Below are 24,444 nucleotides of genomic sequence, written 5' to 3'. Positions count from 1 at the left end.
GACTTGATCCTACTACATACTCTTCCAGAGCATAAAAAGGGAACAACCACCTCATGCGTCCAGTTAGTACAGTCAGGGCCCCCGGTGTTAATTCGACCGGTACTCGGCCAGAAAAAGGGTGTAGAGCAAGTCTTTGTATGATTAAGTCAATATGATACCTGCAAAGAAACGAATTTGGACATGAAAGTTCATCGCAGAGACCACTGGATACTTTTGGATAGGAAAAGCTTGAAACACAGAACAAACCCAACTCCATCATAACCTCAAGGTATCGAACCCGACCAGACAGCCGGAGAGAAAGAACCGTAAGAAACGCATACCCTTTAATCGACATCCATCTCCTCCTGGGTGGTTCCATCCACCAGCATCCGGGTCTTCTTCTGTCTGAGCCGCTCCTCGCCGTGCAGTCTGCTTGCCTTGGTCGTCTCGGATACCAATGGCTGTCCCTCTTCCCGCTCGCGGAGCTCCTTGCGGATGAGGTGCTCGCCCTCCATGACCACCTTGCGATCCTCCTCGCGCTTGCGGTCCCGCGCAAGCTTGCCTGCCAGTCGGCGCTTCGTGAAGACCCGCTCTCTGCGCTGCCGAATTTCCTCCACTCTCTCCATCGCCTTGATCGTAGCCGCAACCAGGTTTCTGTCGTACTTGACGGGGACGTTTCTCTTCTTGGCGAACTGGGACAGCACCAGCGACGAGTCGACAATCATCTCCTTGCCCTTGGCAGCGCGGCCGGCCTTGGTCCACTTCACACGTCTCGGTTGCCGCTTAGCCTTGAAGTTCTGATGGGTGGTAGGAGTTAGCCTAAACCTGATAAGACCGGCGGGGCAATACTTATCATTTACTTCTGCAGAATCTGAACGCCTTGGCATCGTTTCTGACGAACTGGATACCCTTACTAGGGTAAACAGGCCTGGAGCAAAAGTGGCACGTTTCAACTCTATCAGGCAAGTTAGTCAAAAGTCCTTGCCGGTGGACATTTTCGCCCGGCAGAGGAAGATCTCATATGCTCACCTCATGTTGGGCTAATTCTTGAAGTGTGTGAGCCCAAAAGTGGCGGGTAATAAAGTACTTAGAACACCGAAAGATGAGGTCTGAAGCCGCAAAGAACTCCTCGATCCCACTGTCGTGTCGAGAAGATCTCCGATGATCAGGACAGGAACCGCATCAAAAATTGAAGCGTGGAGCAGCCGGCGCTAAACCAGAACGGGGAATGCGGCGCCGCTCCGATTTTTTATCTGGACTTCCGCTTTTCCCCAACGTCACTCCTTCGATATCCCTTCTGCTCTCGTGTCCTGACCCTCTCCACCCACTTCTGAGTTAGTCGCTCGACTGCTTCACAATGTCTACTCTTGCTATCGGTCTCGGTGTCGCTACTGCGGCCTTTCTGGTGAGCTGAGAATCCGGGGACTATATCCGCCACATGGATGCCCGAAGGCTAATAGTTCCCTTTCCTCTACTAGGGTCGCGCCGGTCTTGTTGCCTACCGCCGGTCGAAAGGAGGTGTGAACGCCATGGGAAAGGCTTTCTACAAGGGGTCAGTTGCATTCCGGTTCTCGAGGACACAGTTCCATACCGCTACAGAGTATTAACTAGCATACAGTGGCTTTGAGCAGCGTATGACTCGTCGTGAAGCCTCCTTGATCTTGGAACTCCCGTAAGTTCAGTCTGATATACATTGCGTGTTCTTCGGTATCTAATGAAGCAACAGGGAGCGTACCATGACCAAGGACAAGATCCGCAAGAAGCACCGTCAGCTCATGCTTCTCAACCACCCCGATCGTGGTGGCAGCCCGTATCTGGCTACCAAGATCAACGAGGCCAAGGAGTTCCTCGACAAACACACTTAAGTCTCTTCCGACACGGATCCTCCACTAACGACTGTTCGGGGCGTTTGTGGATTGGAAGAGGAAACACGGACATGCACAGGATACTTTTAAGTATCTCTTATTGTACAAGAGAGTTTCTTCTTTGGGTGCATAGCGAGGCGTTGGTCGGATTTTTCGAAGATGAAAGATATGTCTTCGTGCTCCCTACGGGGGGCTTTTGTATTATCACTATATCCTGATGAGATCGCCGCTCTTGAATATACAACTACACGTCTATCACATGATAGTGGCACGCTTTGAGCAAGGGCCTTTGAGAGCTGTGGAGCAGTCGAAAGTATATCGGCTAAAAAAAGATATTCGGTTGCTCCGCCGTGCCATATAAAGTATGACAGCACTAGAGTTGGTTCAGGACCTCGTCCCTGTTGTTCCTCTTGTGATTAAACGGCGACTTGCTGTGTAGGTTATGGCTCTGTATAGCGTGTTGCAGTAACAGTAGCTAAGCGCGCATTGCGCCAGAGAATCCTGAGAATCTAGGTAGGGTCAGTAGTCTGTACTCCATAGAGGTCCAATAATCACCCCTGAATTCTTAGTATATCTAAGTTGGTAGCCTAAATCACGGACGATATGGTAAGCACGTCAAAGAACCCCACCGACAAAGAAAGAAACATGCACCCCAGGGTTACCTACAGGGTAAGAAAGCTAGCGGCCGGGATTGCTAAAGTCCGAAAGTCCGACGGGCAGGCGTGCCAAGGCCAGACCGGCCGGGACGGAGAGACGCCATCCGCCACCACGGGTTTTTCATTCGTCTACAACGGAGCCCGGTCGTAGCGGATTCCGTGTTGGCCCAGTCACTGGAGCAGAAGAGCAAGGCCTTCGCTGTCTAGATAGGGTCTAGCTGAGGATCCTATCGCGACAGGGGCAGTCAGAAGCTTCGGAAACCAGACTATTGCACTTTGCAGTCCTGAATGTTAATTAAAACATCTCAAAAGTCAAACCCTCTCGGGGATATTTGAGGCTAGAGACGATCTTGGCGACCTTAAGTCCGTCAGTTGCAGTCTCCGACAATCTTGATACAGAATACTACTTAGTACTTTTCCCTTAGGGCAGGCCAAAGGCAGCAGCCGTTTACGTGACCATCGAACCTTCGTTAGCTTACTTCGCTCGATGACTCCCCGACTCGCATCCCAAGCTGGACGGTCGTACTCATATTTTCTTTTGCATGCCCCATGATCCATTGCTTTGAGAGCTGTCCATTCCTTCTTTTAACCCCTCCCTAAGGCTTTGACATCATCTGCGACGTTTCTTTTACACCCCGTCCCTTCCTTATCGTCTTAGACTCGCCACGTGCCTCTATCGGGGAAAGATTGGATTGAGTAAGCCACACTTCATCCATTATTCCATCATTTCTCTTTCCCCCCTTTGGCCTCTTTTTTAGAAGCCTTTCCCCACCGGTTACAGGCTCTAACCCGCCTCACCCTAGTCATTCCTTATCGGAATCTCGATCTTCGGCCTTCATACCCCCCAAACGGCCGCTACACCGCATCTGACGTTGACGTCTTCGGGGACGAACCCCGCATCGCCCAGCACGCTCAAAGCATACCCGCTTGGACTGGAACTCCACTCTGTCGCTGGCGAGCTCGTCGGACCCTTACTCGTCACCGTATTGTCGCTCCGTCACAATGGATGGCATCGGAGACGCGCCCGATGGGATGGGCTTCGACATGCCCATCCTCATGAATCAGCAGCAGCAATTTTTTGGTGCCTATGGACCTGACGGTTCGCCGATGGCTTCCGCTCAACAGAATATGTCTTACCAGGATGAACCGTCAATGGGCGCGGGAGAAGACAGCAATGATGCCAAGAGACGAAGAATCGCAAGGGTGAGTGGATTGTGATGCGCATGCTGGCGGGGCCTTAAACTCAGTGCGCTGATCGTTCTCCGCATAGGCCTGCGATATGTGCCGAAAAAAGAAAATCAAGTGCGATGGGAAAATGCCGAAGTGCTCGCATTGCATCAACTACAAGACAGATTGTATATTCACTCAGGTCGAGAAGAAACGGAATCCTCCCAAAGGGTATGCGTGTTTGCACTGTGGAGTCAATGTCTGCATGCTGATAGATCTCTTGCTGCTTAGTGCCAAATATATCGAGGGCCTGGAAAATCGGCTCGGAAGGATGGAGTCGCTGCTTCGTCTCTCTGGCCTCTTGTCCGAGGACGATGGCGGAAAGACCGATTTGGGGACACTGGAAAAGCGTCTGGCTGATCGATCGTTGGCAAATGGTGCGCTAAATGGTCCTAGAAGTCCGAACAAGTTCAATGTTCCCCAGCCCAACGCCCAATCTCAACAGACTTCATCATCGTCGCACCACTCGACTCCCCATGTTGATTCGCACTCTAGTCCACGCACGGCAGCTACGTCGCCGGAGTCTCAGAAGGATTCAGAACCTGAGGTGGAGGGTTTGTCGGATATGATGTGCTCACTGGTCACGAACAATTGCGGGGAAACGCGATATATTGGTGGGTGCTTTCGACTATCTATCGCATGAATTGGGGGACTAATGATTGACAGGGTCCTCCTCGGGCTTCTCTATTTTCTCTCCCAAGGGTATCCAGTGGGTCAATGAGAAGACGGGCGACACTTCGTTCCAGGACATGATATCTTCTGCCTATATTGACGACAACAAGTGGATGTATTGGAAGCCGGAGATTTTCAGCGATATCTTTGCTCGTCGCGTCTTCAAGCCATTGCCCCCTAAGGAGGAGGCCATTTCTCTCTTCCGAGACTTCTTTGCCAACTTCAACTGTATGTTCCCGCTTTTTCATGAACCGACCTTCATGCACTTGGTGGAGCGCCAGTATTCTCGAGATCCGTATGAAGGCTCCGGTTGGTGGGCTAGTATCAATGTTGTCCTGGCCATCTCGCACAGAATCCGAGTTATGAATAACTTGGTTCCCCAAGAAGATGATAAGAAGGCGTGGCTGTACTTGAAGAACGCCATGGCTGTTTTGACTGAGCTTACTATGCGGAATACGGATCTGCTAAGCGTTCAGGCGCTGCTAGGCATGGTGAGTGGTTTAACCCTCAAAATACATTTGACATGGCCAAGCTCATTGTTTCGTAGTCACTGTTCTTGCAGGGAACACCTAACCCTCAGCCGTCCTTCTTCCTAGTTGCGGCCGCCATCAGACTCTCCCACAGCATTGGTCTCCACAAACGAGGCTCGGGCTTTGGCTTGAATCCGGTGGAGGTGGAACAACGGAAGAGGGTGTTTTGGATTGCCTATCTTCTCGATAAGGAGTAAGTTGGGCCACAATGGTCTGATCGTCGGTCGTTCTAATGCAATGATAGTATCTGTCTCCGTTCCGGTCGTCCACCTGTTCAAGATGACGATGACATGAACGTCGAATTACCGAGTGATGACCCCCCGGACAATATTGGCAATGTCCCATTGTCGGACGGGGGCAAGTTCAACTTGTTCCGATCCATGTGTCGCTTTGCCATTATCGAGAGCCGGGTGTACAAACGACTTTACTCTGCCAAAGCATCGAAACAGTCGGATGGTGAGCTCTTGAACACCATCGGAGATCTCGATAAGGAACTCGAAGAATGGAAGGACAGCATTCCTCTGGAGTTCCGGCCCGAAAATGAAATCAAAGCAACTTACACACCGCTCATACTGCACGTCGTTGTTCTCCATTTTGCGTACTACAATTGCTTGACTACAATCCACCGAATGTCTGTTCACCATGGCTATTGGACGAGCCGATTATCCAATTACGCAATTCAGGGTCTGAATGCGAGACCGTTGAACCCCCGAGTGTTCATGTCTGCAGTTCTCTGCGTAACTGCAGCGCGAGCGTCCATCAACCTAATTAAATATATACCGCAAGGCGACTTCGCCTGTGTCTGGTGAGTCGTGACTGACTAGACTACTCTGAAAAGACCTATCTAACAAAGAATAGGTTAATACTTTACTATCCAGTCTCCTCTCTAGTCACATTGTTTGCTAATATCCTGCAAAACCCCAATGATGCCCGGGCTCGCTCCGACGTCAAGTTGATGAATGTGGTAGTCAATTTCTTGTCTACTCTTGTGTCCGACGAGTCGAATGGAAGTGTCAAGCGCATGCTCGCTCTCTGTGGCGAGTTTGAACGAATCGCCCAAGTAGTCCTCGACAAAGCCGAGAGGGACTCGCACTCCAAGAAGAAGCGCAAGGCTGCTCCTGATGAACCAAGAAATGTACAACGGCGTACTTCGGAAGACAACCATTCACCTACTACTACACCGGCCGCGAAGCCAGCAGATTCAGCAGCGCCGCAACCACCTACGGCGGCTCCCTTCTCTTCGCCATCGTTCTCTAATAAGCCAAACCAGCCCACTCCCAACATGCCTAATGAGACCCGAAACTTCACACCCGGCCAGCCGCTATCCGGAGCGAATGGCTTTACTGCGAACCTTCAGGACAGCATGCACGGCATGCCAGGACTTGGACCCGACTTTGACATGCTCAGCCCGAATAACCTGGAAAGTGTCAATTTCAGCGACCAAGCAGCCTTCACAACCAGTCCCGACACCCCCTTGGCACCCTTCCAACAGCCTTTCGTCCCGCAGGATCTGTGGCAGATGCCAATGACCATTGAATGGGACTGGGCAGACATGTCGAACAACTTTCCAGTGTTTGGTGACGCCGGCGCACCCCCGAACGGATCATAAATGACGAAACAAAGCACATTGATCGGCGAACAGGAAACATACGAAGGGTACATTCTCAGTCCATATTCTTTAGCGGAGTCCCGGGGTTTAGCAGCACATACCTTGTTTCTGTGATCATATTCTAATCTTCTTTCCTGTCGAATATCTTGGCGTTCACAAAAGTCTCGGACATATTCACTCTTCACGCCACTCCACCATCATCTCTCCCATATCTACCATTTCATCCCCCCTCATTTCTTATACTTCTGGCTTTCTTGACCCGTGGCAGGATTCTTTTATTCTGGGGAAGAACCCAATATGTTTGTGTTTGGCGTCGGTTGGCGAATATATACATGGTGTAATACCTTTTCCTCAATGTACATTCTCAACTGTGGTTAGTTGTGGCTGGCTCCTAATGGTAGCAGAATATCCCACCTTTTATATTGATGTCCATCCCCTCCCAAACGCAACACAATCACTTAAACTCCTCAGGCCCCTTCAAACTCTCATAACCATGAACCCTCCGATCCACCAACGCATTCACTCTCCAACGATCCTGCGTCCCCTTTCTCTTCTGACAACACCTCGGCACAGCCAATACCTTCTTCCCCACAAACTCCCTCGGATCCACCTCAAACAAAAGCCACTCATTCGCATAAACGCCCCCATCATCCTCAACCTCAATGATATTAACCTGCAATACCTCCGGATTAAACCCTTCTTCCACCGGAACAAGATAATCAAAAGTCACCCCGTAGTAATCAATCACCCTGATTCAATTTACACAGATTAGCCACCAACCCACTGCCATCACTCCCCTCCCCCTGGCACTTTATAAAAACAGTACTCACCGATCCGGAAACTTCCCAACCACCCACCCCAAATACTCATCCCTGACTACCGCATCCCCCGGATGAAAATCCCGCCCGTAGATGGTTTTATACACTAACCGCGCTAACTCTGGTCCCGCTGGTTGCGGGAATGGTATCTCACCTCCAAGGTAGTCAGGGTCTAGATGCCAGGGGATCATACTATCTGGGGGGGAAAAGCCTCTGGATGGCGATTAGAGGGCCCTCGATTTGGATCCGGAGTGGTTGGTTAGGTGCTGGGAGGTGGTGTTTGTGTGCGGGGGTGTGGATGCACGGTGGGATGTAGAGGGGGAGGGACATTTTTTTTTTTTTTTCAAGTTGTGGATTTGATTTGGTTGGGGTTGGGGTTGGTGGTGGAGGTGGTAGGTAGGTAGGGTGTAAGTAAGTAGTAGTATAGTATTGCAAGTTGGGTAAGTAGGTTAGGTTGGAGGTTGCGGGGTGGGTATATAGGGAGGACCATTCAGAAGATGTAAATAAGGTGTTTGATTGAAGGTCCTTTATAGAATCCGGTTTGGTTTTAAATATTGGCACTCTCATTTAGGGTCTCATGTAAGTTCCAATGTTATTTAATCCAGATGTTACGAGACTTTACGTAGACACCTTTTCAATGAGTTACAACATGTCGATAAGGAGCTTTGCAACTAGGTCGCAGGCCACAGTATATGATGATAGTTGATCTTCGTCAGTCGGATATAGGACATGGCTTCACCCTCACGGACACCTCCGTATCCTAAAGTGAATAATGCAAGATCATGAATCGGCTAGGCACCGAACGAAATAGTCAAAAGAGGAAGACAAAAACACATGACGTGGTACGAGATGCAACGACTAATAGGTACAGTAGTTCAAACAAATGAAATAGGTATAAACGGACATTGTGGTCGGCGGACCCATTCGGTACCGCCGAGGTATACAATCCTGGGAAACTGGCATACATGCAAAGGGGGTGTTCCAACTCCAGTCAACACAACTAGTCAAAGAATATCGGCATTTACAAAAGTCGCGCAAGCTCGTACATGTCATCAAGCGATGGCTGCAATACAGCGTCTGGCCTGCGATGGGCGGACCAGAATGAAGAGGTTGAAGCTACAAAAGAGAGGAAGATCTACTCTTCCATTCGACCGAAGACGCCGTCATCGTCATCGTCTGCCTGTGCCGGACGGCTTCCGAAGTCGACGTCAGCATTGCGATGCTGCCGCTTGGCACGGTCGGTATTGCCGGTTCTTACTTCTCGCTCGTCGGACACCTTGTAAGACAAGGAGGGGTTATATGACAGCGAGAGGAAGATGTTCGGGGTCGTGCTTGAGGAAGCCGCATCGGTTGCATCGGATCTCGACTGATCCAGGCTACGGCCTTGGTTGTCGGCAGAGCTGCCTTGATCCAGGAAACGCGTCGGAAGTGGAGGCACCGGGGGCACGCTGGGAGACATGGGCACTGGCCCCATGCGCGGAGTCCCAAAGTTGCAGAGGCCGATGGCGGCAGCCAGATCCGCCTCATCGTCTTCGTGCAGCTTAGCTTCGGCCGTTGATGGGCGGGTGTCGATGCTGGAGTGACGGAAATGCGAAAATGCTGGTGACGCCCATGGGGCACTCCCGGTGAAGGAGCTCGAGGGACCGGACTGATAAGAATGAGAGAAGTGGGCCGACAAGTTGCCAACGCTGTATCGCTTGTCCATCGGTGCGGGCTCGATCGACATATCTTCATCGTCGTCATCATCATCCTCATCCATCGGAGGCGGGGTAGTCTCCGCAGAGCTGAGGCCGTCTCGGAGCTCCGACGATGCATCTGGTGACGCGGAAGAAAGATCCGACTCGGCTTCTCCATTCTCTTCCGGCTCGTCTTGAGTCATGGTGACGAGAACGGAGGCCGCCTCCAGCAATTGGACCTGCTGGTGCTTGGAGATCAAAAGCTTCGAGGTAATTGCCCACGCAGGGTTATGTTCCCACCTAAGTTCCATAAAACGTCAACCCACGGCGTCCCAGCACAAGAGAGAAGAGAGGAGGTGAACAAGGGGAGCTGGATGACCACGAGGGCGACCTTGCACAGAGCCGACATGGCGCATTGCTCCGGACCGAGCCAGACGGCAGGATGGCATGGGGGGAGGATACACACATATGCTTGGACAAGCAACTGCCATGCTTATACCCTTTCCCGCAACGATCACAGCGAAGGTCTGCCATGGCACGCTTCCCTTCGCCTCTGACCAGGTGCGATCCTTCGCTGGCCCGTCTGTTTCGGTTCTTGGTGCTAACCGGCTTGGAATTCGGGTTACTGGCATCTGCAGTTGTTTGGCCTGTGGATGATCCATCGTGGGGTTGGTTGGGCGATGGCTTGCGAGCGACCGGCGGTTCTTGGCTAGGACTGTTGATGCTTCGTGACAGATAGGAGCCGAAACCGGAGGGGGCTCCGACCGAGCTAGACTCTAGGCCCTTCCGGCTTCCCCGCCGGTGCGAAGGCATAGTTATTCCTGTTGGATCTTCGGGAACCTCTTTCATCGACGCCGCGACCGCCGCCGCGGCTGCGTTTGCGGCAGCCGCAGTGGTGACGCTCTTCCGGCGAGTGACCCGGAAATTGGAGTTGACCGCACCGAGCGAGATCGAGTGAGAGTGGTGGCGGGAATTGGATTGGGGGAGAGGGCGGGAAAGGGACAATTCCTGGGAAATTGTATGAGAGCGTTAGCCTGACCCACTGGGGAAGGGGGGTGATTCGCCTCACTATCATGAAGGTAGGGGGAAGGGAATAAGATGTTACCTTGAATGAAGCCATTTTGAGTACGTGGACTCTCAGGCCAGCGATTCCGCGAGAGCCCTTTGTTGAGCGTGGTGGTTAAACAACCGATGATCGGATTTAGTGCTAATAGACAGCGGGTGGTGGAGAGGTGAAGCCGAAGAAAAGCAGAGGAGAAAGAAAAAGGAAAGAAGAAAGTCGTCGGACGGTGGAAAGCTAGTTTAACTGGTAGGCGAATCCCAGGGATACGAGCGGGCGACCAGGTACCTGCGAGGCTAAGGGAAAAAGGTTCAGGGCCAAAGCAATCAATCAACCACGGAGCAATTGAGGGTGAGTCAATGGGCCGAGATAGTAGATAAAGGGGAGGGCAAGACAAGTCAATCAATTCAATCAATCAATGAATGAAGGAAAGAAAGGGGAGAAGGATACTATGGGTGTGGAGAGAGGGAGGTAGGGAGGGGGCTGAGGAGGGAAGAAGGACAGAGGGAGAAGTAGCAGCGAGCAGTGAGCAGCGAGAAAGAGGAGAAAGAGGAGTCGAAAGAAAGTCAGTCAGTCCGTCGGTACTAGTGAGTTGTGGTCGTGAGGGAGCGAAAGCACGCTGCAGGGCGATGGAGAGACTCAAGAACATTTGATGGACGGATTGGATGGCAGCACGAGGCAGTCTGGCTGGGACGGGCGCGCAATTGTCATTGGCAGAGAAGAGCCCATTACATTACAACTCTTACAACTCTTACAATAGTTACAGCAGTTACAGCAGTGATTACTTACCAGCTTACCACTCCCCGATCAGTTTAGTCGCCAGTAATACCGATGTTACAGACTTGGCTCATTTTCTGATTAATGACGAGATAAATTTGATTCGCATCGAATTTCCAATAATAATAATATCATAATCTGGGACGGCTCCTGGACTTTATCTTTTGCGGGGGTCGCCATTTTCATTTTGGCCCTTTTTGGGTTCGCTAGTCCAGTCCAGGAGTTGGCTTCAGCAATGCGGGGGTTCGGGCGATCAGACACTCACTACTGACTGGAAGCGCTCCATTTCATTTCGCCATTCATCCCTCCGTCAGCTTCGGGCAAATAACATCTCGGCCATGCCAAAAAATACGCCGCTCAGGTGCAGTCGAACTGACCATCTCTCGAAACATACATGCAGCTGGCCCTCTCTTCAAAGGATCAGATTTCCTTCAGACTTTTCCGCTATCCTGGTCAGGGCTTGCCCTTGTTCCTGACTAACCGGCCAGCAAGGCGAACAACCAGGCAAGTGATGTGAGTCCCCACTTGCATCGGGGTTCCGAGAAGTGGACTGGATGGACGGGAGGCCCAGGTTTGGTGCCCGGGTAAACTGGATGGGAGAAAAATAAATCATCATCATCATCATCATAATAAACAAATGGAAGAAGAAGAAAGAAAAAAAAAAAGTGGCCCACGAAGTGGATAATGTCGGGGAGAGCTCATGGAATGTTTCAATTTCTTGCTTTTCCGGTGTTGATTCTATTTCTAGGATATTTGGCAGAAGGCCAGTCGTTCCCAGTCCGTCGTCACCTGTTGGACTGATCAGCCGTTCAGCAGCAGCCCACCTTGCCCTTGTATGAATCATGACAATCCCAACTTTTTTTTTTTTTTTGGTCTTTGTCTTTCTTTATTTAACGTTCCAAAGAATGGATAGGTAAGACAGTCTAGAAAAATAAAAAGTGATCTAAGAAGGTATAATGGCCGTCCGTAACAAAAGAAAAAGAAAAGAAAAGAAAAAAAAAAGTCCCTCTTACCACCAAGATGTTACAATTCATGTGGTACAATGAATGACTTCTTCCTTCCAGCCAAAAATCACTCAACGCTGATCGGGGGCGCCCGCCCGTGGCCGTGACGATACGGTATTACGCAGGAATCGGCCTACAATGGACCGGTCTAGGGCCTGCGGGTGGGGGGATGATGTCATCTGGGATGACCGTACCGTACGGGTGATTGGCAGAGGGGCCGGGGAACTGCCAGCCGGGTTGGAGTCCGGTACGGTAAGTTGGAGGGCGTATGATATGATGGTGACACGGCCTTATCTTGGACCCCCTCCACGACCCCCCAGCCAACTTACCTACCCAGGCCTAGCACCGTCAGGAGGCCCAAATCACTTGATAGCGACCGCCGTCCATCTTACAAATAGGAATGTGCCTGGCGTCCACCGGGTTATCAGAAGCCAGCTTGTTCCTGGCGCTTGTCTTCGCGCTTGTACGGTGTACCCGATCTCCCATCGTGACGGCCCAGCTGCCAGCTGCCTTTGAGAATGACTTCCGTTGTCCGCAGCGCGCCCTTGCGGTTTCAGCACTATTGGCTGCCTTTGGTCTGGCATGATGACTACCCTAGATGGTCTCCGACCATAGAATCGCCCTTATTCTCCATAGCAAGGTCAAGGTGCCCTGGTCAGTGGCAACGCGGAGGTTGACGCGTTGTTGCTTGACGGACGAGCCATGTCAACAACTCAACATGAGTTGCATGAGCCGATCAATCACTACTGACTTGGCTCTCACAGCGCATTCAGCGACCGGGCCCGGTTCGCATTAACTCGATCCTTCGAAGCACATTGGAGGCGGAACCAGGTTGCCAACGATTCGGATCGAGAGGAGCGACCACTCATGATGGGGTGGCATGTGCCTTACTGCGACTGTGGCTATGGACAAACATACATCGAGTTGACGGGTCGAACGGCTGCTACCCAGTTGACTCGACTGCAGATGGGCGAGCAGATGGGCGAGCAGATGGATTGGAGATTATACTGGATGAGAAACAGTTCCTCCGTCCATGGCCAGAACGAGCAGGCGATATACAGTATAGACCCAACTTGGTATTCATCTAGCATATGACCGCTCAATGAGAGTGTCTCAGGCTTTCTGTAGGTATGATGTAGGTTTCTAATACCGAAGATCACAGACCTAGGAAAATCCAGGGAACGTGGGCCGACATGTCCGAGACATACACATGTAGTCGGGAGTAGATCCGACCGATGCAGACGTGCAAATGGCGATACTTTCTGCAGTAACGGTACCACGAGCGTTGGTCAGGTACAGTAAAGTAAGGTAAGCATCAAGTCAGGATCGGCCTGTCGATCGGCCTGATGATTTGCGGTGATTCGATCCAACTGACAAGTGAGTTCCTACTTAGTCCACAGTCCGCGCCAGGCTATGCGACGGTTGCTTTACACGGGTGCTTCCTTGCAGTTCGTTTAGATTATGGAAGCATCATAAAGACCTTTGAGCATCCATCGACATTATCAAGCTGTTTCCGTGGTGCTCAGCTTGGATAGCTAGCGAAGTAGCTACACCGTAACTCTTACTATGTAGGTATGTCTACCGCACCTGAAGATAAGCTTCAAGAATTCTCCGGACGGGCGAATAGCTTAATCCAATCATATACTGACTCGAGTCCTTCCAGAGCACCTAGAGCCACCAGCCTAAGCCCTAGACACACCCTCACCATAACCCCAACATCATGAATTTCTCCAGGGTCCCAAGGATGGTTGTATACTTCAGCCAGGAACCGGGACTCCGATTGGCGGTGGTGGCGGTGGTGGCGGTGGGTACGCCATTTAATTTCCCTCGGAGGGCCTGTCCCGATCTATAGAACCACCTCAAACATCCGTTTCTTCTCGCAACCCACCACAGATAACCCCGGGGGAGGGAAAAATTCAGACAAGACAAGACCAAGATGCTTCACGCACGCCTTCGCCCTGTTCCTCGTCGTCATCTCCTCCCCCTCTCCTCTTCCCCCTCCGCCCCGCGGCCCGATTTTGTCGACCCTGACGAGGAAGCCGACTCGGATGAAGATTCCGAAGACCTCTTCGCCGCATTCCTTCCGCACCTTTTTCCCGATGACGCCCCCTCTTTCCACGGCGACCCTGGCCAGCATCTCCTGTACTCGTCTCCGCGCTATGGCGATCTCGAGATCATGGTTCCCTCGTACCCGGCCCAGAGCCGCTCCTCCGATCACCCGGTGAACCAGGTCGAAGAGGGACGGAAGCTCTTCGCCCATTTTCTCTGGAGTGCGGGCATGGTCGTTGCAGAGGGGGTGGAGAAGGCAGATGAATTGGAATCGCGCGGCCAATTGAGTAAAACGGATGAGGTTGCCATGTGGAGCGTGAGAGGAGAGAAGGTATTGGAATTAGGCGCTGGTTGGTTCCTCATTATGCTCAAATCATTCTGCTTGAATAGAACAACTGACGAGAGCTTCTAGGTGCCGCTTTACCATCCGTCATTTGTGCACTTGCCAAAGCATCTACCGTCACTGCCACCGACCATCCCTCTTCCCCGGCCCTGTCTGGAGCAATCGGGTTCAACATGACGCACAATCTGCGGACCCCCAAGACCCCAACCTCTACGAATGTGACCATCCAGCCGCATGAATGGGGTACTTTGGAGGCCGACCCCTGGGCGGTCCAAAACAAGGGCTGCTTTACCCGCATCATCGCGGCAGACTGTTACTGGATGCGCTCGCAGCATGAGAACCTCGTGCGTACGATGCGCTGGTTCCTGGCCTCTGGAGGACGAGTTTGGGTTGTGGCCTCGTTTCATACCGGACGGGCGATCGTGGCGGGCTTCTTCGAGACGGCATTGCAGCTGGGACTGGAGATTGAGCGGATCTACGAGCGGGATTTGAGCTCGGCCCAGGACGACGGAAGCGAGGTGCGTCGCGAATGGATGCCTGAGCGGGAGGGCGAGGGACCGGAGAATAGGAAACGGTGGTGTGTAGTTGCGCTTTTGAAGAGACATGGAGAGGAGGCCGTCAAGGAAGATACTCTGGTGTCTGTTCACGAGGTGTGGTGATTCACATTGCATACTTGCATACATTACAAACATAGCATACATAGATAGCGAGACAGTTATAGACTTAACCACCATACTACTTGTACTATAAGGAATAGTATCTTTGAACCTGATACAGCCCGATTATAATAATGGTCTATTTGCATTTATAGTAATCTAGACCAACACCTCCAGAAACCATCCATACCCTCCATCTATACCATCTCATTCATTACACAGAGCCATGCCTAGAAACGCCACCTGCATGCCCAACCAACCAAAAGCAACCACCAACCCATTGATCTATTTGATATCTTCTATTCTAAATCCAACCCAACCCAGCCCACATCTAAGCTTCCTTCTCCCCCTCCACTCTCTGAAAACACACCGTACAAACCCCCTGACCTTCTCTCCCCCCGAATCTAAATCGAGGATACTCAACCCGACCCCAAACCACCAACCGATCTCCCTCACCACCACCACCACCACTGGTGCAAGTAGAAGAAGAAGTAAACCAATTAACCAACTCCTCCTCCGTCCAATTACAACTCGTAACCACCACAAACCCTCCCTTTCGAACCAACCCCCTCACAATCCCAGGGTACCGTTCACACACGCGCCGTTGGATCTTCCTCCCCGACGCAGCCATATCCTTATCCTCCCCCTCGCCTTCCACAACAACCTCATCCGACAACGACACTGCATCAAACGTCCCCTTATCAAGCACAATATCAAACCCGCCTTTGTCGTACGGGAACCAATCCAACTTCTTCTCCTTCTCCTTCTCCCCTTGGCCATCAGTGGTGGTGGTGATAACATCCCCATGATGCAAAATATCCCACTCCTCGAACCGGATATTCGTATCTTTCCCACCACCACTACCACCCTCCTCCCCCTTCTCCCCATCCCCATTCCCATCCTCAGATCCAGATCCATCCTCCTCCGAATCCGACAAATACGCCGAATGAATCCTCAACCTCTGCAACTCTCTCGCCAACTCCACACTCCGAATCGAATAATCCACCCCCACCATATCACCCCTGAACCCGCCTCGTTTGCGTAATAGCGCTAACATGCTACCATTACCCGTCCCTAGGTCCAGAATACTCGGTTGGCTTGCCTCATCCCCCTCCCCATCCCCCTCCCCATCCCCATTCCAATCCCCATTCACCCCCCCAGAAGAAGGGATAGTATTCGCAGGCGAAAGCGGAAACTCCTCATCGGTCAAAAACTGAAGGACTTTATCAGGGGCGTTATGTTCCGAGAACCATGATGTGCCCGGGTCGGAGTCATCGTCGATATCATCTGTTTCTGAGTCGGAGTTGGTGTCGGTGTCTTCGTTCTTGGTAGTATTCGTGGTGGGTTTGGCGTTGGTGGGGTTATGTTTCGTGGAAATGTGAGAGAGGGTTCGGGCGTAGAATGTTTCCCAGCTTTGTTTTGGAATATATGTATTAGTTCACTGCAGTGGTTCATTATTGAATTTGGTGGAGGATGGGTAGATTTCTTCTTCCTCTTCTTCATCTATCTCCCCCTCTTCCATGAAGAAAAAGGAGGGGTATCATGGTGGGGTAAAGATAAAACTTCAACTCCGTCTTCACAGGAAAACTCACTAATCCTTCGTGCCCAGTTCACTGGGCGACAGATGCGCTGGATGATGGCTGTCGTCGGCCATGGTTTCTGGGTGTTGAGTATCCTTGGTCCGGAGGCAAAGTTGGCTTGCTGGAAGTTGTGGAAAGTTTTCGAGGTCCCCGAAATCCGAATTCCGGAGCCCGCATGACGTTGGAACGAACTGGAGCCGCACGTGGCGGGCTGCCATTGTATCTAGTACCTGATTCTCAAACTCCTCGAATGCTATAGTAGATAACAAATAGGTCTAGAACTATCAGATTTATTATGTACAATACATGTGATAGGGTGATTAATCTACGCAAAGAATAATAGTAGAGATATCTGCACGCGCAGTATCGAGGATATAGCATCATTTACTTAAAAGGCAACTTGCAGTAAATCACTCTTATTCAATCAACTAGCCCAGGGTATTTCGCAGCTGAAATGCTTGAGAAATGACAGAAAGAGTGGACGAACACGAGAAAAACCCGTGCACAAAGCACATAAAATAATATTACAAGTTACCAGGCACGGATCATCGCCGCCTTTATCATGTTTTTAACACCCAGGACGCCGGTTGACCAGAAAGCATGCAATGTCGGATGCAACATGGACCGCTGGTTGACCAAGGGAAGGGAATTGCACAGGGCAACATGTATGAATGAATGGAATAACGACCGTAAGCCCGCTTTGGTCATCAAGTCATCAACGAATGAATGAGAGAAGGAAGATCACCACAGTGAAAGGAAAGTAAAGAATGTAGATCGAGGAGATCACGAAAAAAGGCCGAAGAGATGGGACGAGGTTGATACAAGTCAACCTCAAGGTGGTGTGTGTATATGGTCATGGAATCATTTCTCGGACGTGCAAGCCCATTCTCAAGACACAAAAAGGTCTTAGACAGGGCAGAATTACAGAAACTCATCAATATTCCTCATAATCAGGCGCTCAGTCCCGGGAGGCGGGGACCGCGGGTCTGCGACTCGCGACCCGAAGCGCAGCCCATGGGGGCCATCGTCGAGGCAATCGGCAATGGACCGCGAAAGAGGCGCGGCCATGAACCCAGTGGTCCTCGGTGAGAAAAGGGAGTTCGCTCCCTCGGCAGCGTCCTGCACGAAAATGTCGGTTTTGGCCAAAGAATATGGCCCGCCTTCGGGGCGCCATGAAGGGGCGGCAGGTTCGGGGGGTAGAGTCCGACCGTTTGACCCCATCTGGTAGGAGGCCTGCCGAAAAGGTAGAGGTCGTGGAGACAGACTACGCTTGTGAGACAGGGTTTGGGAGAAGCCCAGATTCTCGATCGAGATGGGCGTGGTCTGGTTTGTGGAAGGCGCCGAAAGAGAGCTCAGGGATGCCTGCGACAGGCCATTCGATGAGCATTGCTCGGCATCCGAGCAGCCACTCGTGTAACCCGGAGTGCTGGCTTCCGAAGCATCCGTCCTTCCGGTGTGTGGTGGCTGGGGTTCAGAGCTCCTGCGTGCTCCCCCAACAAACCACTCCTCCGGGGCAGCTTTCGAGAGGCTGCCCCGGAGTAGTCGAGAACGGAAGTCGGTCAGCTGGTAAATCAAGCTCATGTTAGGGCTCACCCAGCGACTGCGCTCCTTGACCATCTCGTATACCGAGTTAAAATCTAATTCTCGGTTTTTGTAGAGACCATATGCGATAACCAACGAGGCCGAACGACTGGCACCGAGCTGGCAATGCACTAGGACCTTCTTCCCTTCGGAGATCCGGGACTCAATAAGCTCGCAAAGTGGGAAGAGATCATCCAGGATTTCCGAGTTATGATCCCAGCCGACGTGGACATATTCCGGTCCAGACGAGTCGTTTTGAGGGGTGGCAGGCGAAGACTCGTCGCTGGGAGGGTATTCAAATGCAGACTTGAAGGAGACATCAGACATAGCCGTCCATGGCTCCCCAGTCGACAGTCGGTTCGAACGTGCCAACCCATTGCGCAAGGTGCTCACCACCGTGCCAGTACCACCGCTCGTGTTGGTGAACGGATTCGCCACCTCCTTTGCCACGTTCACGACAACATCAAATCGCGAGGCTTCTGGAGCAGTCGGCTCCAGGTAAAGAAAGACACCGGAGTCATAGATTTGAATGGGTCCGTTCGGGTATCCACGCTCGTTGCGCCGCGTCGACTCTCGTGAGTCTAGATGGTCGTCCTCTTCCGCCAGTTCGTGCAGCACTCCACCAGAAGCGGACTCTTCGTCCGGCACGGTTTGCAGTGGTGAGAGGTTGCTTTCTGAGGTAGCAGACGGTCGTCGCGCGCCATGATGGGTCATCGGTCGGGGTAGTTGCATGCCACCCTTCGGCCCAAATGACGGGGAAAAAACGGATGTGAGAGACGGCGAGGATTCCGTGTGGCGCAAGGCGTGTGGAGTTGGCGGAATCATCTCATCCATGTTGCTGGAAAACGACCGATCGAATCCGGGGGTGCGTATCGTTAAGTTTGCGGGTTTTCGGCGCATGCCCTTTGGGGGCACGTGGATCGGTGAAGGCGGGGCAGAAAGATGATGTTGGGAAGTAGATTCGACAACGGATGCTGTTGCGATGGGCGGGCGTGAGCCTTGGGACGGTAGAGGCATCCTCAAGGAGAGATTCTTGAGGTTTCTTGCGCGCCGGCCGGGCGAGTCGGGTCGCGCGACATTTGGCGTATCCGTCGACGGATTGGGGATGGCGGCCGGAGCCGCAGAGTGCGGAGGACACTCGGGCTTGTGTGCGAGTGGCATGAAGGTGGGATATGATAAAGGCATCGACGACGGAGATTCAGGCGAAGAACTCGGAGATGTGTCCACGGCCGAAGGAGGATCAAACGTGGAGATGGTGGTGGTCGGCGATGAATCAGTGGAGGCTGATGTCATCGACGATATGCTTTCACGGTGCTTAAAGGGAAGTGGGCGACGCGATGTATTGACGGTGACATTGGTTGGAACCCTAAGAGGTTTGATGATTGCAGTTCGCTCCTCCTTGTCGGAAAATTCGGGCGACCTCCCAAATACAGACATAAAAGAAGGAAACGAGTCCGGGAGTGTCGGTGAGCTGGTTTGAACAGGCATCATGAAGCCTGAGGTTGATGAGGTACACCTGCGTTTGAAAGGGGACACCCTCTCAGAATCGCAGCTGTTGTAGATGGCTGGCGCAAAAAGTGTAGCACAACTAGAATTGCAGCCAGACCGGGGAAGACAAGACAGTGTCGCACTTGCTACCAGCGCAAATGACCTTTTGGACAGAGGACAATCAGCTTCCATGTTTCAGCTTATGTTGACCTTCGATGGTAGAAGCAAGCACGGGCTGCAAGGAGGGTGAAACCAGAATGACGATCGGCCAGTTTGAGAAATGAAATCAACAGAGCTATTGGAGTCCGTGAGAGAACCAGAGGAGAAAATAAGAAGAATAAGAGAATAGACAAGGCGAGGCGAAAGCAATTCAGAGGAATCCCAACAAGGTCCTAGACCGGGAACATACCAAGGAATGCCGCAAAAGAACTGTTGCCTCTTTTGAGATGTGTCAGTGATGCGGAGGCGAAGGATTGTTATTGATAGACCTCAACGGGCAGCAACAGCGGCGACATGGGTAGGAAACGGAAGCGAAAAGTCAAAATCAGATCAAGGAGAGAATGTCAAGGACGAAAGACAGAGATAAGCTGAGGACAAGGGTGTCCGAGTTGTTGGACAGAGGGTACAATGCGACTGGGAGGAAATAGCCGCCCAATGATTGTGTGGGCAGTCGTTCCTCCGGGGAATGACGAAAGAATCAAGTGTGGGAATCTCGGTCACAGGGAAGCAGAGAGTAGTAGGAAGGGTGCAAAGAACGACTGCCCACCCACCCATAGGAAAGAAACAGGCAGGTCGATAAGCAGGTCCCTGGAGAGGAGGGGAAGGGGGAGGGGGTGTCCAAAAAAAAAAAAAAAAAAAAGAAAGGAAAAGAAAAAGAACTAGAAGAGGGGAGAGAGGCAAGAGGACGGAGAAGGTGGTGGTGGAGGGGGGAAGGGAAAGAGAATAGAGCGAGTCGAGCCAGAAGGGAAGGAACGAGAGAGAGAGAGAGATTGGTAGAGGTACGAGGTAGGGCACTCTAGGTCGGGTCCACGGTCGCGGCGGTTCCCCAAAAGCCAGAGCCCGTCTCAGATGGCAGGCACCGTAGCGGCGTAGTGACCGTGTGAAGCACCAGCAGCACCAGCAGCAGTAGCAGGACTAGCGGCGGCAGTCACAGCAACGGCAGCAAATAATAATGGGCTGGAGCACTAAGAATAACCACCGGACGTGACTGCCAGACTGCAACAGCAGTAGTTCGTTTGGAACGGGAAGGGAAAGGGCGGAGGCCCTGATTGGGACCGGCCGGCCGCGTTGCTGTCAAGCAGCCAACCAGCGCCTTTAACGCCGTGCTGTGGGGAAAGACAGCCCCGGTCACCCAGATGCAGTGGGCCAATCAGCACCCCCAGAAGCAGAACATCCAGCGCCTGCAGCTCTAAATTTAGCCGCCCGGGTTGGTGTGGAAGGCTGGAATGTGCATCATGGGCGCCAAAAGCACGCAAATCAGATGCCAGATTCATCCCAACACTGGCATGTCAGTCCCCATCCCAGGATTCTCCTCCATGCTCTCCTCCCTCCCCAACCTGGCTGGGACAAGCAACCCATCAAGTTGGCCCCATCGCCCGGGGGATGAAGGGAACGGAAGGAGTTGGACGGAAAACTGGGAAGTGATGGTCCAGTGGGTAAGGTTCTGATACGACAACAGGGGGTGCAGGAATCATATGGTGATCAAGAAGCCACCCGGAAGCAAAGACACCCTGGGTGTCGTCTCTCATAATTCCATACGGTGTCCCGTTGCATTTATGATGGCAGGCTTCTCTCTCTCCCAATCCCCATTCTTTCTGCTCTGGTTCGGCCCTTCCCTTTCGAGGTCTTCCATTTTGGGTCCCTCTCCATGGGAGAGTCAGGTGCAAGGTGGAAAAAAGAAATGAAAGAAAAAAGAAAAGAAAAATTGAAAGGTCCCCACATCCGGGTGCCACTGGGAAGTCGGTCCAGGAACAAACCAACAGAGGCAGTGAGGCACGATGGGGAACTAGTGCCGAGGGACCCAGAGATGACATAAAGGCAACATGAAAAGGAAAGCAACGACGTAATTCAAACGACATGCAGAATAATAACGAAATCATATACACACCTGTAAAGCTCTTCCACTTGCTTCGAGGATACCTCCTTTCAGTTGCGATAGGACTGAAGGTGGCTCTTATGACCAGTTTGTTGGAAAAAATCTGAACCACTGCGGTACAGACTCTAGAAATGATTTTTCATCCACACACCGCGACAGTTGCACCAGCAGCCAACAATTGCAAAGCTCGCAACGACTTTAGCCCTGGGCGTATAAGGAGTGGACAATAGGTCAAATAAGAAAGGATCAGAAGAAAAGAAAGGTTTAAGAAGACTTCCAGAAGTCACCGAAGAAAAGAAAACTGCCTGCTTAACCCACGAGGAGGTTAATAATAATCAGACAGACCCAGCAGGATACGTATCCAAGCAACCTTCTGCACACAAAAAACAATACTGTATCGGGGGTGTCCGACCCGCTTGTGTGTGCACGGTTCCCGCAGAAGGGTTGTTTGCTGGATGCTTAATCAAAGGGTTTTTTGGTCAAGCCGGCTTGAGGGAAAACAACAACAAAAGCACGGGCAACCCCCTCCGAAAAAAACAAGACGAGAAAAGACTGCAAAGAATCAGAAGGGAAGCGATTTGAGGGGCATGAATCACTTTTTTACTAGATGCGGATGGCGATTCAGCAGGGACCTCTCTCTGGCATCGGGCCTATGAGAAGAGGTAAACGGCTCTGAGGGTCGCAGGCAAAGGTGAAACGCAAAGGCTGACTGACTGGGGCTAAGTTGGACCGATCCACCATCGCAGAACAAGCCCCTGGAAACGGTGGACCGTCCGTTATTGGCAGTGGGGACGAGGAGAAACCGCGGCACGGTTGGTGCTTAGTACTCCGCAGCGCTCGAGAGTCAGGTTCTGGTTCCTGGACGGGGGATGATTTGTTATTTTCAGCAATCGGGGGAGCAGAAAAGAGTCTGGGAGAGGTTTCGCCGCCCACCTGGCTGTTTCAACCGGCGCTGAACCACCGAATTTCAGTATCAGCTATCCAGCTATCACGCTCTCACCCAAGGATGCAGCCCCGACCTCAAACCTCGTCATGGGCCAGTGCAGCTGAAACACACAGGCAGAGAGGGCGCGCGCTAAGTCAAACCAATGGGATGGAGGTGGAGGGGTTCAGCCCGGGTTGAAACACGCCATCCCAATGGTAGGCCACTAGTCCGCCTCCGGATGGGGCGTCCAGTCACGTGTGTCCCCGTCGGCCGTCACACGCCCGGAGAGCGCCCATCAACAAGCAGATCCTTACGAGTTGACGTGATCCAATGCCGCCCAGTGACGGTCTCCACGATGGGATTGCGGCATACAGAGCAGGGTCGGCCAAGTGAGGTCGGCCCTGGCGCGTTGGTTTCCCTGATATGCGCTGCATTGCGTCGTTAATTTACAGGATCCTACTACGGCTGACCGAACACGACTGGGCCACACGCTTACTGCTGCTCAAAAATAGAACCAGCAATAGTGCGACCCTGTCAGTATTATTACCTACTACCTATCTATCTATCTACTCAACCTTCACCCCTCCCGTGCTCGATCGACCTAGTCAATATCTATCCTATGAGCATGCTCCAATTATCCTCTTAACTGATGTCACGAATTAATAGCCCTTTGATGAAACTTGACCCTCCTGCGTCCGATCCCACGTGGCAGCAACGTCTATCTGAGACTATGGGGTCAGGGCTCTACTCTGGTTAGAGCCATAGAACTTGGACCGCCCGTTCGGCATCACGTCGGTGATTGCTGTGGGGTGGTTTTGATTAGGAGGTACGTGGGCGAATTCCCCCCTTTGGCCACTATCTATCGGTATTCTATCAATGTTGACTAATCGGCTGAGCACCTAGTCATTAATTCTAGGCAGCATGATATCTAGAAAAAAAATAGTGGAATGGATCATTTGGACGCTGGAGCTCCTTATAATCATGATCTACTGCCGATGACTGACAGAACAGACCCTAAACCAGCAGCTAGACCGGCTAATATGAAACAGGTCTCTCAGATAGATTGTTTCGACATTATAGCCTCATGGCTTCCCAAGTGAATCATCTGGCGTTTTGACCCCAATCCTGTTGGACGTTTTACCCCAACTAACAAGCTCTGTTCAGGTGCTTGCAGCCTTGCTCAACCAGGTGGGTTGGAGACCGGGTGTTGCTGTTTCGAGCTCACCTAGCAACGAGCTCTTGTACGGAAAGTGCCGAATTATCCATAGATCCTGAGCACAACATGAGACACAGAGCAGCGTGCCTTGCCGCTAGCAGTCTATGTCTGCACGGGCTGTTCCGCTCCATTGCAGCATCGCTACCATCCTGTCATCGTCAGCTAGTGTCATGATGTCCTGACGCCTGATAAAGCTACACTGGCTATCGATCCATCTCGATTTGAGATATGACACACAAGTGAGATACCCTAGCCTCCACAGGCTTAGGTTCAGATAAGAACTCGGCACTCTAGGGACTCATTGTCGAATAGAGGCAAATACACCGCGCAGATCTCATACGTGAATGGGTCTCACACGGGGTTATGTGGTAGAGCTGATGTTTTGTCTTGTTAGCTCGGGGATGAGATGCCTCTACGACCAATTTTGTAGCACGGTCGCAGGCCCGATCGTAGATCTGAAGGATTCGGCCGCGGAAGTCTTTATCTGCTATCGCTCTTTGACATCTGGCCCCTAGGTAGGCTAGAACGGGGTCTATGGATGACCTGGTTCTAGTCCGATGGAGGCGTACTCCGTACATAAATGCGAGTCATTTAAATTCGCTCGGGCCTTTACATTGCTTCGGTCCCAGTACAACCGA

The 24,444-nt window shown here is 51.9% G+C and overlaps 10 protein-coding genes across 10 annotated transcripts; 5 read left to right on the top strand and 5 right to left on the bottom strand.

Moving 5' to 3' along the window:
• Positions 1 to 60: 60 nt before the first annotated feature.
• Positions 61 to 1,376, bottom strand: BO94DRAFT_538890 (ribosomal eL24 family protein). Its single transcript, XM_025612580.1, has 3 exons — positions 1,009 to 1,376; positions 833 to 934; positions 61 to 783 (listed from the first exon to the last, which is right to left on the bottom strand). Exons 1-3 carry the CDS (start codon positions 1,011 to 1,013, stop codon positions 324 to 326), a joined length of 567 nt encoding a protein of 188 aa, XP_025463594.1. The 5' UTR covers positions 1,014 to 1,376; the 3' UTR covers positions 61 to 323.
• Positions 1,303 to 2,219, top strand: pam18 (putative mitochondrial DnaJ chaperone (Tim14)). Its single transcript, XM_025612579.1, has 4 exons — positions 1,303 to 1,384; positions 1,458 to 1,531; positions 1,598 to 1,651; positions 1,706 to 2,219. The coding sequence occupies exons 1-4, from the start codon at positions 1,337 to 1,339 to the stop codon at positions 1,842 to 1,844; spliced, it is 315 nt and encodes a 104-aa protein (XP_025463593.1). The 5' UTR covers positions 1,303 to 1,336; the 3' UTR covers positions 1,845 to 2,219.
• A 1,115-nt stretch (positions 2,220 to 3,334) lies between these two features.
• Positions 3,335 to 6,735, top strand: atrR (transcription factor atrR). Its single transcript, XM_025606337.1, has 7 exons — positions 3,335 to 3,703; positions 3,771 to 3,898; positions 3,959 to 4,341; positions 4,394 to 4,890; positions 4,947 to 5,122; positions 5,174 to 5,734; positions 5,788 to 6,735. Exons 1-7 carry the CDS (start codon positions 3,503 to 3,505, stop codon positions 6,536 to 6,538), a joined length of 2,697 nt encoding a protein of 898 aa, XP_025463592.1. The 5' UTR covers positions 3,335 to 3,502; the 3' UTR covers positions 6,539 to 6,735.
• A 257-nt stretch (positions 6,736 to 6,992) lies between these two features.
• BO94DRAFT_627532 (uncharacterized protein) lies at positions 6,993 to 7,731 on the bottom strand (the record flags this gene model as incomplete). Its single annotated transcript, XM_025617429.1, has 2 exons — positions 7,369 to 7,731; positions 6,993 to 7,287 (listed from the first exon to the last, which is right to left on the bottom strand). The coding sequence occupies exons 1-2, from the start codon at positions 7,545 to 7,547 to the stop codon at positions 6,993 to 6,995; spliced, it is 474 nt and encodes a 157-aa protein (XP_025463591.1). The 5' UTR covers positions 7,548 to 7,731.
• Positions 7,732 to 8,407: 676 nt separating this feature from the next.
• BO94DRAFT_236817 (putative C2H2 finger domain protein) lies at positions 8,408 to 10,454 on the bottom strand. The gene is made up of 3 exons (XM_025606334.1): positions 10,138 to 10,454; positions 9,499 to 10,040; positions 8,408 to 9,332 (listed from the first exon to the last, which is right to left on the bottom strand). The coding sequence occupies exons 1-3, from the start codon at positions 10,150 to 10,152 to the stop codon at positions 8,492 to 8,494; spliced, it is 1,398 nt and encodes a 465-aa protein (XP_025463590.1). The 5' UTR covers positions 10,153 to 10,454; the 3' UTR covers positions 8,408 to 8,491.
• A 1,352-nt stretch (positions 10,455 to 11,806) lies between these two features.
• BO94DRAFT_236857 (uncharacterized protein) lies at positions 11,807 to 12,565 on the top strand. The gene is made up of 2 exons (XM_025606336.1): positions 11,807 to 11,820; positions 11,934 to 12,565. Exon 2 carries the CDS (start codon positions 12,012 to 12,014, stop codon positions 12,387 to 12,389), a length of 378 nt encoding a protein of 125 aa, XP_025463589.1. The 5' UTR covers positions 11,807 to 11,820; positions 11,934 to 12,011; the 3' UTR covers positions 12,390 to 12,565.
• Positions 12,566 to 13,378: 813 nt separating this feature from the next.
• BO94DRAFT_236841 (putative nicotinamide N-methyltransferase) lies at positions 13,379 to 15,037 on the top strand. The gene is made up of 3 exons (XM_025606335.1): positions 13,379 to 13,445; positions 13,537 to 14,272; positions 14,335 to 15,037. Exons 2-3 carry the CDS (start codon positions 13,810 to 13,812, stop codon positions 14,922 to 14,924), a joined length of 1,053 nt encoding a protein of 350 aa, XP_025463588.1. The 5' UTR covers positions 13,379 to 13,445; positions 13,537 to 13,809; the 3' UTR covers positions 14,925 to 15,037.
• Positions 15,038 to 15,042: 5 nt separating this feature from the next.
• On the bottom strand, positions 15,043 to 16,030 carry BO94DRAFT_538884 (putative S-adenosylmethionine-dependent methyltransferase). The gene has a single exon (XM_025612578.1). The coding sequence runs from the start codon at positions 15,976 to 15,978 to the stop codon at positions 15,253 to 15,255; it is 726 nt and encodes a 241-aa protein (XP_025463587.1). The 5' UTR covers positions 15,979 to 16,030; the 3' UTR covers positions 15,043 to 15,252.
• Positions 16,031 to 16,043: 13 nt separating this feature from the next.
• On the top strand, positions 16,044 to 16,741 carry BO94DRAFT_236731 (uncharacterized protein). Its single transcript, XM_025606333.1, has one exon. It carries the CDS (start codon positions 16,285 to 16,287, stop codon positions 16,678 to 16,680), a length of 396 nt encoding a protein of 131 aa, XP_025463586.1. The 5' UTR covers positions 16,044 to 16,284; the 3' UTR covers positions 16,681 to 16,741.
• Positions 16,742 to 17,422: 681 nt separating this feature from the next.
• dspD (putative protein-tyrosine phosphatase) lies at positions 17,423 to 19,570 on the bottom strand (the record flags this gene model as incomplete). The annotated part of the gene is made up of 1 exon (XM_025608534.1): positions 17,423 to 19,570. The coding sequence occupies one exon, from the start codon at positions 19,568 to 19,570 to the stop codon at positions 17,423 to 17,425; it is 2,148 nt and encodes a 715-aa protein (XP_025463585.1).
• Between the last annotated feature and the right edge of the window lie 4,874 nt (positions 19,571 to 24,444).

The sequence above is a fragment of the Aspergillus sclerotioniger genome (assembly GCF_003184525.1).
Source record: "Aspergillus sclerotioniger CBS 115572 chromosome Unknown BO94scaffold_31, whole genome shotgun sequence".
In the NCBI taxonomy this organism is placed as follows: Eukaryota; Fungi; Ascomycota; class Eurotiomycetes; order Eurotiales; family Aspergillaceae; genus Aspergillus; species Aspergillus sclerotioniger.
Note: the sequence above shows the minus strand (reverse complement) of the source record. Positions and strands in the feature narration are given on the sequence as shown.

Excerpts from the sequence above, each read along its gene's own strand:
- BO94DRAFT_538890 (XM_025612580.1), bottom strand. Across the intron at positions 784-832 it reads AGATTCTGCAGAAGTAAATG|CCATCAGAACTTCAAGGCTA; the intron begins ATAAGTATTGCC and ends AACTCCTACCAC.
- pam18 (XM_025612579.1), top strand. The coding sequence starts at position 1,337 with ATGTCTACTCTTGCTATCGGTCTCGGTGTCGCTACTGCGGCCTTTCTG. Across the intron at positions 1,385-1,457 it reads TCGCTACTGCGGCCTTTCTG|GGTCGCGCCGGTCTTGTTGC; the intron begins GTGAGCTGAGAA and ends TTCCTCTACTAG. Across the intron at positions 1,532-1,597 it reads GGAAAGGCTTTCTACAAGGG|TGGCTTTGAGCAGCGTATGA; the intron begins GTCAGTTGCATT and ends ACTAGCATACAG.
- atrR (XM_025606337.1), top strand. The coding sequence starts at position 3,503 with ATGGATGGCATCGGAGACGCGCCCGATGGGATGGGCTTCGACATGCCC. Across the intron at positions 4,891-4,946 it reads TTCAGGCGCTGCTAGGCATG|TCACTGTTCTTGCAGGGAAC; the intron begins GTGAGTGGTTTA and ends ATTGTTTCGTAG. Across the intron at positions 5,735-5,787 it reads GGCGACTTCGCCTGTGTCTG|GTTAATACTTTACTATCCAG; the intron begins GTGAGTCGTGAC and ends AACAAAGAATAG.
- BO94DRAFT_236817 (XM_025606334.1), bottom strand. Across the intron at positions 9,333-9,498 it reads AGTTGCTTGTCCAAGCATAT|GTGGGAACATAACCCTGCGT; the intron begins GTGTGTATCCTC and ends TATGGAACTTAG.
- BO94DRAFT_236857 (XM_025606336.1), top strand. The coding sequence starts at position 12,012 with ATGGACCGGTCTAGGGCCTGCGGGTGGGGGGATGATGTCATCTGGGAT.
- BO94DRAFT_236841 (XM_025606335.1), top strand. The coding sequence starts at position 13,810 with ATGCTTCACGCACGCCTTCGCCCTGTTCCTCGTCGTCATCTCCTCCCC. Across the intron at positions 14,273-14,334 it reads GGTATTGGAATTAGGCGCTG|GTGCCGCTTTACCATCCGTC; the intron begins GTTGGTTCCTCA and ends GAGAGCTTCTAG.
- BO94DRAFT_538884 (XM_025612578.1), bottom strand. The coding sequence starts at position 15,978 with ATGTTAGCGCTATTACGCAAACGAGGCGGGTTCAGGGGTGATATGGTG.
- BO94DRAFT_236731 (XM_025606333.1), top strand. The coding sequence starts at position 16,285 with ATGTTTCGTGGAAATGTGAGAGAGGGTTCGGGCGTAGAATGTTTCCCA.